This window comes from Boleophthalmus pectinirostris, unplaced genomic scaffold (genome assembly GCF_026225935.1).
Source record: "Boleophthalmus pectinirostris isolate CB_2022bp ecotype Guang Dong unplaced genomic scaffold, ASM2622593v1 HiC_scaffold_7, whole genome shotgun sequence".
Taxonomy (NCBI): domain Eukaryota; kingdom Metazoa; phylum Chordata; class Actinopteri; order Gobiiformes; family Gobiidae; genus Boleophthalmus; species Boleophthalmus pectinirostris.
The window spans coordinates 260,734-276,137 of NW_026571473.1; the positions used below are offsets into that span (position 1 = coordinate 260,734).

At 41.0% G+C, this 15,404-nt stretch overlaps 1 protein-coding gene across 7 annotated transcripts in view; it reads right to left on the reverse strand.

Annotated features, from left to right (window-relative positions):
• Positions 1 to 15,404, reverse strand: part of szt2 (SZT2 subunit of KICSTOR complex) — a 145,031-nt gene that overhangs the window by 126,053 nt on the left and 3,574 nt on the right. For 6 of the 7 annotated variants that reach the window (XM_055164894.1, XM_055164892.1, XM_055164893.1 and 3 more), the window contains exons 2-14: positions 14,774 to 14,899; positions 14,153 to 14,326; positions 12,692 to 12,862; positions 12,235 to 12,357; positions 11,971 to 12,127; positions 11,276 to 11,382; positions 9,365 to 9,575; positions 8,824 to 8,994; positions 7,531 to 7,762; positions 6,878 to 7,007; positions 2,714 to 2,859; positions 2,086 to 2,238; positions 1,000 to 1,114 (exon numbers count right to left, since the gene is read on the reverse strand). In XM_055164894.1, coding sequence (XP_055020869.1) covers positions 1,000 to 1,114; positions 2,086 to 2,238; positions 2,714 to 2,859; positions 6,878 to 7,007; positions 7,531 to 7,762; positions 8,824 to 8,994; positions 9,365 to 9,575; positions 11,276 to 11,382; positions 11,971 to 12,127; positions 12,235 to 12,357; positions 12,692 to 12,862; positions 14,153 to 14,326; positions 14,774 to 14,899 — 2,016 coding nt within the window. Of the gene's footprint in view, positions 1 to 999; positions 1,115 to 2,085; positions 2,239 to 2,713; positions 2,860 to 4,847; positions 5,044 to 6,877; positions 7,008 to 7,530; positions 7,763 to 8,823; positions 8,995 to 9,364; positions 9,576 to 11,275; positions 11,383 to 11,970; positions 12,128 to 12,234; positions 12,358 to 12,691; positions 12,863 to 14,152; positions 14,327 to 14,773; positions 14,900 to 15,404 lie in introns of those variants that run through there. The other variant, XM_055164897.1, reaches the window with a different exon arrangement.

Consider the following 15,404-nt stretch of genomic DNA (forward strand, 5'->3'; position numbering starts at 1 on the left):
AAAAGTCTAATCAATCAAAGATTTCGCAACCCCCCCCGTTGAAGACCTCTGCTGTAGCATCTCAAATGTTCATAGCTAGCCTCTTGCCTTCATGAATACAGGAAAAACAAATTTCACACAGGCCAACAGTCCCTTACTTATGTCCTTTCAACTGCACATGCTGCACTTCTCGGTTGGTTAACAATTATGGTTAAATATGATGATAAAAACTGAGCTAAAAAAACAGATTTTCTACAACTGCTCAGTGTATGAGTTAGGTAGCCCCAAAAGCAAAGCACTTCATTGCCCTGGATCATCTAGTTTTTTGGGAAGTAACTGAATATGTATACAGAAAATACATATTCTTAATACTTATTTTGAATAACTATTCTGGTACAGTTACTCTTTCATTTGGTTGTACTCAGAATGCAAACACAAAATTTATGAGTAAAATAGAGTAAAATGCTCTTGTGAGGCATATGTATTTTTTCCTTTTCCAGTTAGTGAAATGCAGAACAAACAAATATAAAGTTGTTTTTAATCTTATGGTGCATCTTCACACTAATTTAAATGCAACTTTGTGTAAAAGTATTCAGAATACAAAACTCTAATTGGGCCATATAAAAGATTGTGTTACAAAATACAGTACACTAAATACCTGCATTAAAATGTAATTAAATACACTTTCAAAGTATTCTTCCCATCACTGTGTATTTTTAACAGTATATTTCAACATTCACAAGCAAAATACATGAGGTGTATAGGAGGAGGACCATGAGTGGGTTGGGGTTCAGTGATTTAAAAATGTATATTAGCTTAAAATATTGACCTAACACTCCATAAAACAAACCCAAAACCAAATAACTATTAAAAACCCAACAATATACATAAAACCATAAGACCATATACCAATTAAACTTTAAAACCCATAAACCAATAAAACACCTGTCCCTACCCCTGTACAATACATTGGCCGAGCAAAGGACCTCAAGACCTTTTGAGCCTCGTCGTGTGTCTTACCTTGTTCCTGATGTGGGCTGGGGTTCCGATCGGGAAGCCCAGACGCAGTACCATGCAGGGAGCTTTGGAGATGAGGCGTACCAGGTAGAAGGAGGAGGGGGGTTGGTCAGGAGAGCTATGAGATGACAAACAGCAGTCACTAAGTTTACATGAGAACTATGAGTGCACTAAACAACCATATTCAAATGATCTTTACCCCAAAACTTATCACAAACCACTCTTGTCACAGAAAGCCAAAAAAACAACAGGTACAAACAGGGGGCTATGAGGTGCGCAGGGGAATCTAGTAATTTAGCATTAGCACTAAAACTTCTAACTAAATTGCTAACAGAAATTATCATACATATAACCAAACTTTTGAAAGAAATCAGCAAAATCTCACTGACATTGAGATTTAGATTTTCAGACATGAGGAACTGCATTACTCGCAAGTTATTTGATCTCCACAACACAAATGCACATTTAAAAGGTCCTGTATTATGCAAAATTGACTATTGTGATCTTTTAGTCATGTTGGAATGACTAAAACTGGAGTTGTGTTTTGTTTGAGTCACACGTTACAATGCAGTATGAGTAACCTTGCAGTATTAGACTGTCTACATCTCCAGAGCTTAAAATGCTCTGTTCCACCTTGTGATGTCATGAAGCAGTAGTTTGCAGGTTAATAGCTACCTTTTTCACAATGGAGCATTTCCTGTATTACTACATGACATCACAAGGTAGAACAGTGTTTTCTGTTTGAGAGAAGAACTCTAAATATGCAGTGTTTGTGAGTTAAACGTGTGTGAATGAAATAAAACAATGCATTAGATTTGGTTTTGATGAGGAAACGTAACATAGATCAGAAAATGTTCTTTCTTTTGCTGTGGGATTACACAGACAAAATGCTGTTATATGGGCCCTTTAAGGTCTGGTATGTTTTGCTTTCTCTTTAGCCTAACAGTCTAAAACAATGAAACAACCTGTGCTAGTGTGTAGTGGAGGGACTGTAGTTGACTGCAGTTGAACACCTCTCCCAGTCTGCTCCCAAGAGTAACAGTGAGTGAGGAGTCCTTCTGGAGATATGGAGTATGTGTGTTGACTGACCTGTAGATGAGCTTGACATAGGAGTAGCCCTCCACCAGCACAAAGCTGGAGCAGTCACGGAGAAGAGATGTCAGGGCTGAGTGGGAGATGCGGCACTGGATGGTGCTGTAGCGGCCGTTACTTCCAGCCGTGTGCAAGTGCTTTGGTACAGGCCTGGAGCACATAGAGTTTGGTCACAACTTTTCTTTTTGTTTTCCTTTTATTTAATTTCATTTCTTTTAGGAGTTTGAGGTGGGTGGTTACGTTTACTTAACTAACTTTTTAAAGAAATTGTTTTTACCAGCATACTTTTACTCGTAAATTTTTTTTTTTACTCTTATTCCCACAGCTATAATGTAGTTTATCTAATTTTTGGGTTTTTCCTTTGAAAATACCACATTTTGTGCATTATTTAATGTTTTGTCTTTCAAATTGCATTCAGATGTTACCTCCTGACTCATTACATGCACACTAAAATCAGATTCTTTTTGATTGTAGTAGTAGTAGTAGTAGTAGTAGTAGTAGTAGTAGTAAGTACTAATAATAATAGTAGTAAGTACTAATAATAGTAGTAGTAGTACTAGTAGTAGTACTAGTAGTACTAGTACTAGTAGTACCTGTAAATGTAGTGAGGAACAGAGTGACGTACATGTCATGCTCCAGGATGATGGCGATGCGGTGCATGTGAAGCCACCTCTGCCAGAAATTGGCATCCATGGAGAGGATGGGCTTCCAGTAGGCCGCGAACTGGGACTGAGACGAGTCTTTGGAGCCACTGTGCTGCTGGGACAGGACCTGGCAACACAAAGCACCCTTACATCACTCACTCTGGGATCACACAGCTTTACACACACCTGTCACAGTAACATATTTGGAAGCATGATATATTCCTACAGAAAATAAATAAACAATGACACTGAATCAATCATTCAGACCTGAGAGCCTGAGAGTGTGGGAGCAGGTCACAGTAGCTCCTGAAAATTCCCTGACACCTTTTTAAGTTATTGTTGTGTGCACTACAAGACTTTAAGGGCAGCAGTAGCTCAGTTGGTAGAGCGTTTGTCCACTGATTAAAAGGTTGGCGGGTCAGATCCCACTCTCAACCTAAACATCATTGGTTGAGCGGTCAGATCCACTGACCCACAGTTTGGCAGAGTGATTCCAGCTCCCACAGATGACTGCTGGGCAACCCCTAGTGTCTGCATACACTGGTGTGTGAGTGTGTGTATCAGTGTAAAGCACTTTGAGTGCCTTAGAGATGGAAAAGCTCTAGGGCTGCTTGATTATCATGATTATTTTGTTCAATAATGAAATCACGATTATTCAAATTATTATTTTTAGTTACATGATGCGATTCAGTATTTCACTCTCTATAAAAAAAATGATAATTTATGCAAAACTTTCAAATTGAAAATAAACATAGGCTACAAATATGTACCTTAGAGCAGTTTTGTGATATATAAAACATAAACTGAATAAAATATACTCTGAACATGAAATAAGGCATAGAAAAACATAAATGTATCTCTATATTTAAAAAATAAAATAAATATGCTTACTTATTAGGGGTGTAACAGTAACTAAAATATTGTGTTATTGTATAATCACAAGTCTCTCAATATAATACAACATATCAAATCACAAGTTTCTTAGCTTAAATTAAGCTAAAAAAAAACAGACGGAACTACATTGACCACAATCCTTTACTCTGTTTTGGTACACACTACATGAAGAAATAGCAGTTCTATGTATTTTTAAATCTTAGATCTTTGTCTTGTCAAGGCATTAAAAAAGTAGTAGTAGTAGTAGCATATTCACAATTTGGTTAGCCTCCACAAAATATCGGAATAAACACTGTACAGTGAGACGTATATCATGAAAATATTGTATGGAGAGATTTGTATATGGTTACATCCCTATTATTTATATTTAAAAAGACCCATAATAAACTTTGTTAAGTCATTCTGGACAAAAGTAAGTGGTCACAGACTGCTTGAAACAGGTTTCAGAGCCTGGGCCTGTCTGCGCAGGTGAACCTGGGTCTGTCTATGTGTCATTCAAAAAGCTTTTTCTCTGCTGTGTTTAGTCTTCATGGTGTATTTAGCCCAGTGTTGTGCATGAACGAGTTCAAAAGATCGCGTTCATTGAACACGATCAGGTGAAAGCCGCGCACCGATCCATCACTTTCATCAGTTGTTCGGCAGTGTTTACATGCGCAGACCGCCGCCACGCGAGAGAGCTAACGAGAGAGCTAGAGCCAGAAGTATATGAGCCTGGTTCACTTTGTTTACTGCTTGGAATGTTAGCGACAACATGTCTGATTATGACACCGACAATAAAGACTTTGCCTTTACCACAAAGCCAAGGGGAGATCTTTGTGAACCTGAATATACTGATGCCAAATTTCACCAGATGGAGTTAGAACGAGCAGAGAGAAAGAGAAAAGACAGAGAAGTGGTACAAGTTGAAGCTGGAGCCGTGAGAGACCGAGTGAGCGACAATCACCATCACGTCATTTATAAACTCGTATACAGTGAACATAGAGCCGACACTGTGACTGAAGCATGGACGACTAATAGAAACATAGAATCATCCACACGTCCACGTAGCTGCTGACAATAGTGTACGCCACATTTACAATAGTAATAACAGTCGACTTATAATGTTACGTTTTGTAGAAGCTTCACTGGTGATATGACACTGAGTGATTTACTGCACACAGAGTTACAGCTGATTCTTGAACCTGTTCTCTTGTAAACACAGCGGCACTTCTTCGTTCTTACCTGGTTTAGTTTCCACACTGAAGCCAAAGACAAGAAGCCAAAGTTTCCTCAGCGCAAAGTCCGTGACAGGAAACAGTGAAATGTGCGTGGAGATTCAGCCAGATTTTTGTTGTTACAGCCTGGATAATCAAGAGTTCGCACCATTTTTTAGATATATTCATATGTATCTTATACAAGCTCATATACTTCTGGCTCTAGCTCTCTCGTTAGCTCTCTCGCGTGGCGGCGGTCTGCGCATGTAAACACTGCCAAACAACTGAAGAAAGTGATGGATCCGTGCGCGGCTGTCACCTGGCGGCCGCGCGCAGTGGTACGTACGGAGAGAAAATGGCGCCAAGCGATTATGAGATCTGACTTTTTTGGCGAGGATGGTTTTGTGATGCAAATGTATCACTCTTTTGAACACATATTGCTTTGAGAAGAAAAACGCTTTAGTATACAGTCCCCACACAACTTGCCGAACTACTTTCCTCAGCACCAAAACGGGCCAGTATCTCGGCTCACCGGACGCTTTCGGGGGTAAGTCTGTGTGAATGCACAACACTGATGACGGGGATGCCATACAGATTTATGTCAAAAAATCCGAACTATCCCTTTAACAGTTCTTCTGGTGAGAGTAAATTAAAAGTGCTGCAATAGTCGTGTAATGTTTTACATTTTAAATACAGTAATATTGTAATGTAACAAATGACTTTGAAATGACAGTAACAAGTCATAAATAACACATTACAGTTTTAAAGTCACTTGTCCAACAGTGTATCTTGTAAAGTTGTTGTAAACTAGAAGTCAGTTTGAAAAATAAATGCAGCCTTTCATTACAGATCTCATCTAAATATAAAATGAACTGAACTTTGAACTAGTTCAAAATTAAAATTGTGAACTATGAACGTGAACTATTCACTTTGAACAAGTGTGAACTGAACTTTGAACTAGTTCATGAAAAGTGTGAACTTGCACAACACTGATTTAGCCACAGGTAAAAGAAAAGAGCACCACATACAGCACCAGGGGAATGCGTGCGTGCACTCACTAGGCTCCATTCATTTGAAACACACTGTCATGGAAATTAGTTCAGCGATCAGATCACCATGATCCTCTCACGTGCGGGGCTGTGTTAAGGGTGAAAGATGCATGGTGAACAAGACTGACCCAAAATGAAGTAAACAGAACTGAATCCAGACCACAATGGGGTCAACCACAAAGCACAGTGACATGTGAAAATGACCAGAGAAACACACAGATCAGGTCAAAACAAACATGGCAGCTCATGAATTACTCCTGCTAGTCATATTTTTTTTAATATAAAAATAGCAGTAGTCCTACTTGAGTAAAAGTTCTGGTTTGGTGAGTAAGTGACAAAAGCTTTATGCTCAAAATATGAAATGATTTAAACATTTGTGTTTTTTGCGCAGCTCAGATATGTTGTTTTTTTCTAATTTTAGTGTCTATCCTTAGAAAATACCAGAGTTTGTGTATTATTTAATATTTTGTCCTTCAAACTATATTACCCGTGGATCATTATGCTATAATTTGCGCATTTTAAATTGCAATATTAATCTAAATAACAAAAGAACAAAAGAAAACTGTCAAATGGGAGCTGACATTACCATAAACGTCATCAAGACCCAGCACCTCCAACAGACAACTGCAGATCATGATTGTCAGGAGCAGATTTTTTTTTTCATTTGTATTAAAATGATTATGCAATCCAGCCGAATCCTACATGTGTCACCAATTAACAAAATAAAATTGGAGAATGAAGTAAGTACAGAGCAGTGGGTGTATACCTAGGGGGTGAAAAAAGAGATGATCAGCAATATGGAGTTTTAAAAATAAGCGATTCAAGACTTCTCATGCATGAATGACTCCAAATACAACTATGAGAGAATAAATGAGAAGGAAAAAACTAACCTGGTTAAAAGTTATGAAAAGTCAATTTTGCAGAATAGTTGCTTTAACTCTTACTCAAAGGAGGCCATATTCCACTTATGCATTTTCAACATGTCCTAACTTGAGGAAAATGTTCTTACTGGGGTAGTGGAGCCAGGCGGGATGTAGAACAGAGGCACTCCGTTCTTGGTGCTCTCAGGGATGGTGTAGTTCTCAGGGATGGAGTTAAAAGACTGCAGGTGCACCAGCATCTGGTCTGTCTGGTTTATACTGAAAAGCAGACAGGAAAGAGATGAAACAGAACACAGCTAGGCCTGTCCCGATAACACAATCTGAAGAACCATATATCGCTGAAGAAAACAGTGATGATCAATTATAATATTTATCGTCAATGTATGCCATTGGCATAATAATCCTTAAGCAGAATCCCACGCTCAAAAAACTATCTATATGTACTGTATTGTTAAAGAGGGGGTATTACATTTCTATGAGGTGTTACCAAGTTACCCTTATTTTCTTGAAACTGCTAACAACAACTATTAGCTTACAAGAAAAGATATACGACACATCACCACCAACACTGGCAACAGTTCTAAAAGGTGGCTTGCAGCTAGCAGCCCAAACATGTCAACAAGCTAAATACATCTCCTACTGCATTGTCTTCACAAAGAATCAAAAGTGCTAATGTATTAAAGAAGACAAAAATTAACATTTCTGCATTGAGCATTTAGTTACTTCCCAACATTGCTGGTGCCTGGCCTAAAGCGAGAGCAGTTGTGTGAGGTGAGCAGACCTCTGTAGAGTGTTCCAAAAGCGGCGAATGACACAGGTGCGGTAGGGGCTGGTGATGGGCTTCCTCTGGGTGCAGCTGATGTCATGAAGGATGTCATAGCTGCCCTCCATGGTCACCTCCACACGGGTGCTCCTCTTGGCCGGGTCCAGAGGCCAGGGAGCAGACGCTACATACTCAATGTGCATGTTGTGTTTCCATAGCAACACCAGCTTCACTTCCAGCTGGCTCCCGCCTGCACACAGCAATATCAGCATGAATTCTGCCTTTAAAAACAAGTTAAAGCAGACTTATTATGCAAGATGTACTTTTCAGAGCTTTTAACCATGTTATAGTTCTTTCCCTTCTCATTTACCCTCCCAAAGTTTTATTTGGAGTGATTTGAGCATGACTGAACAATCTTTAATTGCTTATTTTCAAGACACCATATCGCCAGTAAACCATAATCAGTCCAAAATTGGGTGAGAGTGAGTGATCATGTGGTATAGGATTGACTGAAGAGGTCAGTTTTGAGTATGGATTTAAACAGAGGAAGTGAGAAGATGCAGAGGTCAGGTGGGTTTAGCCCTAAATAAGACCTGCTGTACAGCAGCCCTGTTATATTGACACTTTGTGGGGTCATGCTGGGCGTGATCTACCTGTAACAGTATGGCAGAATATTCATCAGGTACCATGGTGACACAATGCACATGTTAGCAAACACAGACAAAAAAGTATTAAGATTTGAAAAAGTCTAAAAAATTTATACATAAAAAAAGAAAAACAGATTTTCAGGAGACTGTGATCATTATAGGCATTCATGGTTTTGTTTAAAAAGCAGTGAGAGTGAAAAACCTTGTGCCTGTAATTTAATGTGTGAGACCTGTTTAACAGCACAAATCATCTTATCTGCTGTAATTCCAACCAAGTCAGCTCTTGGTCAAATATGTCAAAATGTGTTGAAACAAAACTCAGATTATAGTTTAACAAAGCCTTAGGCAGAGCAGTGCCTACAGTTTGCACCACAAGTAATGTTGACATTAGCTGTAAAGCCAATGTCAACTGAACAAAAGTTTTTTGATCAAATACTTTTCTCAATTCATCCAAGCTTCTTCAGTTGTGATCCAACGCTGAGGGACATTGCCTTATATCTGTCTGAAGGTTGGAGCTAACTACACTGAAACTACTCTGAAACTAACACACCTACTTGTTTACAGATTGAGATCTGGTGGCACTCGGAAAGTCCAGTGTTTTTTTAGCAGTACTTGGGGTGAAATGTTACAAGTAATACAATACAAACGAGCAGCTGGGTCATACCTTTAGAGAGGCTGACGTCGCGGATGGTGTAGCCCTCACGCAGCCGCACAGACACCACACTCACCAGGTGGGCTTGCACTTCCTTCTCTGTGTGCTTCTTCCTCCTCATCACCAGTGCTGGGTTTCCACTTGCAGACACCAGGTGCTCATTGAACAGCTTGTCCTGCGACACTGCCCACGGGACAAAGAGGACAAATCAAACTGCTGGTCCCGTGTGTAAATGTAGGGACAGACAGGGTCAGAGGATAGGACAAAGCAAGACAAGACAGAGGGAGACACAAGAAAAGACAGGGGGCAGAGGAGGGACATAGGGAGACAGACTGACAGACAGACAGAGATAAGAGAAATGACAACAGCAGAGGAGAGAATGGTAAGCGGAGAGGACAGAAGCAGGCAGAGCATATCAGGAGAGACAGGAAAACAGAGAGGACAGAGGTGAGACAGGTGAGACAGAGGTGAGACAGGTGGTGGGCAGAGGACAGAGAGTCAGTTGGACAAAAAAAACGGAACAGACAGAACAGAACTTGACAGTTGTCCTTACCACTGAAATACTCTGCGTTGGTGGACTCTGGGCTTTTGAGAAAGGAGTAAGTGAGGAAGGCTCGATGGTAGACATTCATGTCCTCGCTGCCAGGGTGCACCTCGGGACAGCTGGGCAGGTACGAGCCAAACGTGGCCAGGGACATGAACTTCATCAGCTCCACGTTGGGGATGTAGCCAAAGCTGCAGTCATACGAGTAGGAGCCACCCACCTGCAGGACACACACACAAAGGCCGAGCCTCCTTGTCAAAGCCTGATCTCGTCAGATCTCTAAGCAGATCTGGGCCTGGTTAGTACTTGGATGGGAGATCGCTGGGAATTACAGGTGCCACAGTGGGACGCCAGTGCCAAAAACTGTTGTTGTGTGCTTAGGCAAGACACTTCACCCACATTGCATTGCATGAAAGTGGTGTGTGTTAGTGTAGGGAGGGGTTGATGCTGAAATTTGGCCTCCACTATCAAGTACTGTGATACTGCACAACTGTCTGGGATAGTGTCATGCAGCTGTTTCATTATAATTATCTCTATCTGCTACTATTTGCCTTTTTGTTATTTTTGCAAATGCGTCATGACAAAGAATCAAGTGTGCAGGATAGTGTCAGGCTGATCCTTACTAATAAAGTGCCTAACTGGACTAAGTTATTACATGAGGAAATGTGATGGAATAGATTAGATTTTATGTCTCAATGTTTTTCTTTTACCAAACAATACATGATAGAAAGAGCATTTATCTGAGCAAGAACAAAATGACAAACAACCATAATTTCCTCCATAAATAACAAAATCTCCAGTCTTATTCTATACAAAAACTGCTAATCTGATCTGTACAAACATTAAATGTGATTCTTGTATTAGTTTGTCAGTTCGGTATCACTTCTTCTGCATGTGTTTAAAATGTGAACTTTGAACAATATCGTATTAAAAAATAAATCAAAATTATAATTGTAATGAACTTGAGCCAGATTTGTACCACCAGCATCAAACCTGTGTCACAATGTGTGCAACATGGCTCATCTAGAACTAGAACTGTAAGTTACTAGCAGAGTCACTGCTGCCCAAGGGTAGTCTGACGAAAGTGATACACACACGCACACACATGCACACACACACACACACAAAATGGACATAGCCAACCTGCTCAAATACAAAATTAAAATTCCACGGTCATATGACCATTGGAAAATTGTTCTAACCCCCTCCATCCCCCTCTCATCCAGAAAGAAAGTTTGCAAGGGGATCATCACTGAGCTGTGCTCTTGAATTCAACCATTGTTCCAGAGTGTGAAACACAGTCAGGAGGATTCAATACATGGAGCATCCTAGTGGCCAGAGTAAGACATGACCTCTGCATGATGGCAGCACTGGGCAAGATCCCATCAGGAAACGCATAGGTGACCTGCCGTACATTTTAAGCCAGAACTTTACGTGTGGGCTGGTATCATCCCAGAGCTGCTGGCGGCCCAATTTACTTTACATTGAGAAACTATCACCCCTCTTTCTGTAACTGCTGCAGTGAGCCTCACCATTTTAGTTTTAAAATGTTCATATTAACCTGCTCTGCATGATCCTGGGGTTTTCATTTCGCCATTTTCTCCATTAATAAAGTTTTGGTTAATTCCTAATATGGAATCGGGCTGCAAATTTTCTCCTATAACCTCTAGAAGTGTGAGTTCCATTTGACTGGAGCCGAACGCTATGGGTGATGTCACACTCCCTTAGTCCACTTCTTTATAAAGTCTATGGTTGTTTTTTGTGAAATCCCTCAGGCGTCCAGATCCATAGCGAAGGAGAAATTTCTCCTAGTCTATGGTTGGTTGAAGTGACTTGCCCAAGAACACAACAGCATGCACTAGTCTGACCCAGGAGAACCAAGCGTGGAACCCAGATCCAAGAGCCCAGAGGTCCCTGTACCTGCACAAAGGAGCACGTGATGGTGCTGCTGCGTAACTGGTTGAGCAGAGTCTCACACATGGCCACATCAGGAACACTGCTCACGCCATCTGTGATCAGGATGATGCCTGCACACAGTCACAACATTTCTCTGTCAAGCGAGCAGTAAGAATAAAAGGGTCAAAGCCTCCACAGTCTTTTGGTGTGACATAAGCTGACCACAATCACAGAATAGCTGTAGGCACCAGAGAGCTCATCCTCAATACTGATACTTCTGATACATTTTATGCATTTATTATTTAATTAATCTGAACATAGCAGTTAGATTGGACAAACATAAATGCTTAGTTTAAAGACATAACAAACCTAACAAGGTTTTACGTTTAATTAGGTTAAAGGTTAATTAATTAGGTTTAGTTTAATATAGAGTTATATACACGCAACCAAAACATCTGAAACAAAAGATTTCAGCCATAGGACTCAACCTAAAAAGGTAGATACTTTAAGTTTAAGACAAGTATTTTCTGAAAATCTTAGAAGTACAGCACTGTTGAAGTGCCTTAGATTTACCCAGTTACATTTAAAGCTAATCAATACCCTTAGGTAGATCTGGTCGCATCCTAGTTCTGACCCAGTACAGTCTTGGTCTTGCATCCATGCATCTATGCATCTATGCATCTATCTCTGTATAAAAAACAGTGTAAGTTTGGTCTCACCTGCGCTGGAGTTGGGGGGCAGCAATTGCAGAGCTAGGATGCCCTGTCGGATCATGCTTACTAGACCCATGTCTGCAGACACCATGGACACTGCACTCTGACTGGACCAGGACCAGGCCTCCTCTGTCTCCTCTGGGCCCAGGGCAGCTGCTTCGGCCTGGAGGCGAGAGGAGTATCATTCTAACCCCTGACCTGGTGTGGAGAAGTCACCACACATGGCCTGTATGGCCTGAAGACCAATACTTTCTTTTCATTAATACTGACCTGCAGGTACTGCTGGTGCAGCACCTCAGCAATGCTATTCTCCAGAGCCCTCAGCTGCTGGTAGATGTTCTTCAAGAACACATCCAGGTCTGTGCGCTCCAGCTGACAGCCCTGAACCAGGACCTGCATGCAAAGGGACAACAGACACAGTGGTGATATAAAGGTTTTGTTTATCGTTTTGTTTTTCTGGAGCATCTTTGCTTTTGTATTTTATGATTTTACAACTTAAAAAGAGTTTATTTTAAAAACAACATTTACAGCTCTCCATCTACTGGCAGCAGAGGTAATTACAAGAAGACATGACTAATGCCAATTAAAAAGGACTTTGAGATATACAAACAAAAATTATGATAAGGTTCAACATTTGTGGATCATAAACTTGGATATTTCTTTCCAAAAAGAGAATCTCTCAGCGATATATAGACCCCTGTACTCCAGCTGAAATTTTAGAGCAGACCTGATGTGAGCTCAGGCCGATGATAGAGGAATAGGCCAGGATAGTGATGAAGATGTTGGGTCGGAATAACTGCTCAGTGCCTGGGACTTTAAAAGGCTGAACCAGGCCTGCCAAACACCGCGACAAAGCGTGGAAGACCTCATCAAAGATCATCTCCCCAGTGCCATCGTCCTGGAGGTAACAGAGAGCACACAAAGTGCAGCACACTTAATACAATCTCAGTGAGAATCTATATCTATATGTATTAGGGATGGGCATGATTAATCGATAAATCGATAATTGATCATTAAGAATTTCATCGATTACGTTAATTTTAATCGACAAACCGAATGTAGGTTGCTGTGTGTAGCGTGACCAAACAGGGGTCTGTACATGTAGCCCTCTGCACTCAGAAGGAGCGAGCAAACACAAGCAGTAGGTCAGCCTGCAGCGTGCCAAAGCACAAATGTGTATTTAACGATGATTTGTACAAGAAATTCCACGCTTTCTGTTGCGTTCGGGACAAGTGGGAGTCCATGTGCACAGTGTACAAAGCAGCACATATGTTTCGGTGTCCAGTGGGAAAAAGCTTTACCGGGTGAGAGTCCCCACCTCCCACCCCCCCATACAGTGTCCTGGTTTTGACAAACGTAAATCTGGTCACACTAACCTGTATTCCACTGAATCATGTCTTTTAATCCGACAGAAATTGACCGCATCAGCAACACAAGAGCTGTAGTTTTATCTTCGCTGAGTTTATGCAAATTAGCGATGCGCTTTTAAGTTTTGTTTCTGTGAGAGTTGCGCAAAACTGAATTAAACACATAATAATGTCAAACGGATTGATGTGGCTCTAGAGTCGTTACGGTTTATATGTCGTAAAGTTGAATTTATTTATGCAAATTAGTAGTGCATATAGTAATAATAATGATGATCATTTTAATATTAAAACGTTAATGATTAATCGATAATCGATCGTTAATTCTTCCGACGATCGATTAAGAAAATTTCATCGAATGCCCATCCCTAATATGTATACTGTGGAGCATTTAGATGGTAATCATCTCCATATAGAGAATAGATCTAGATATATAGATATAGACACTGAAGGTTCTTATGCCCACAGTTTAGACTTGCAGGCAGTTGCAGTAGTTAAGGCTGTCCTGGGTTAGTCCTGGGTTAGTCCTGGGTTAGTCCTGGGTTAGTCTTGGGTTAGTCCTGGGTTAGTCCTGGGTTATCATGGGCACAGGCGGCAATGGGTGGAATGTTAACGGGTCTGGGTGGGTGCGGGTGTCTAAAAATGGACCCGTGCAGGACTCTGGGTAGGGTCATGTTGGTCATGTGCCGTGATCGCGATGGCCCAGCATGCACTGTGGTGGGCCTCAGTACCGCGGTGATTCATTTTTGTGGTTATGGTGACAGCCCTAGCAGTAGTGTCACAGAAATGCTCATCTTTCCCATGAGCGAGGTAAACAGTCTTACCACTATCCTGGTGGAGGGGCTAAGGTCCAGCTGGATGACAAAGCGGTACCTCCGGGCCAAGAAGGAGGCTCTGGTGGATGGCACCAGAACGTAAGGCTGAGCAGAGTCACTGGGCTCGGGCTGCCAGCCTTTAGGCAGAATGCTCAGGAGGTCCAGCTCATTCTCTGAGTGTAACTGGAAACACACATGCAAAGAAAACAGGTTCAACAGCTTCTCCCCCTCCACCTTCTGACCACCACAGGGCAATGAATCTTCCCAATGCATGTGTTATAAAGCCTATATTCAAAACATGCTACAGGTCTCCAGAACAGTTGATAGTCAAAGGTCAATTAAATACAATCAATCAATGAACCTGTCCAGGGACGACAGGTGGAAATTAGCACTGATGCTACAACCTGATGTACAATGCATCTCTCCTGTCACGGTTAATGCGAAAATTGTGCGCTGTCCCTGTCTCAAATAAATAAAATAAATAAATATATAATACCTATCTATCTTTACTTGTTAAGGAGTTAGCCCTTACACTCAAGTGTCTCCTGAGGTAACATAAAGGTAGTAGTAGTAGGTGCGGTGTTACATGTAGGTGGAAGTGTTACCACACATTAGGTCAGAGAAGCTCACCAGCTCCGGAGTAGACACTGGCCAGATGATTTGGTTGAGTTTTCTGAGGAACCAAGCAAGGCGCACATTCCGAGAAATACGATACTCTTCCTTCATCAGCAGAAAGATCTGGTCAGCCTCCTTCACCTGAGAAACCAACCTATGTCACATCCAGCTGTACTTTTCACGTTATAGGAACTGTATGTAAGATTTTGATTTTAAATTTCATAAACTTGACCTATCAGTGTTCAACATGTTCAACTCAAATACAGCTTTTACTGATAACACTTGTAATGCTGATTAGGAATGTAACAAAAACAGAAATATCATGACATCATATCGTCAAATGTTTCACAATAATATCATGGACCATCACATTATATCGAATTACAAGTCACTTTGCTTAAATGAATAGTTTTGGTGCAATAATAGTTAAAAAAAAAAAAAAACAGAGGGAACTACATAGACAATAGATCAGGGGTGTTAAACATCTGGCCCGGAGGCCAGATCCGGCCCTCCAAGACCTTTAATCTGGCCCTTGGCTGATTTTCTACAAAAATATTTTAATTATATTTTCTATTAAAATATTGGTAATTTTCTGTGCCGCTTAGCATAGCAGCGTCTTCAGCGCCTCTGTACGTGGCCCCTCACA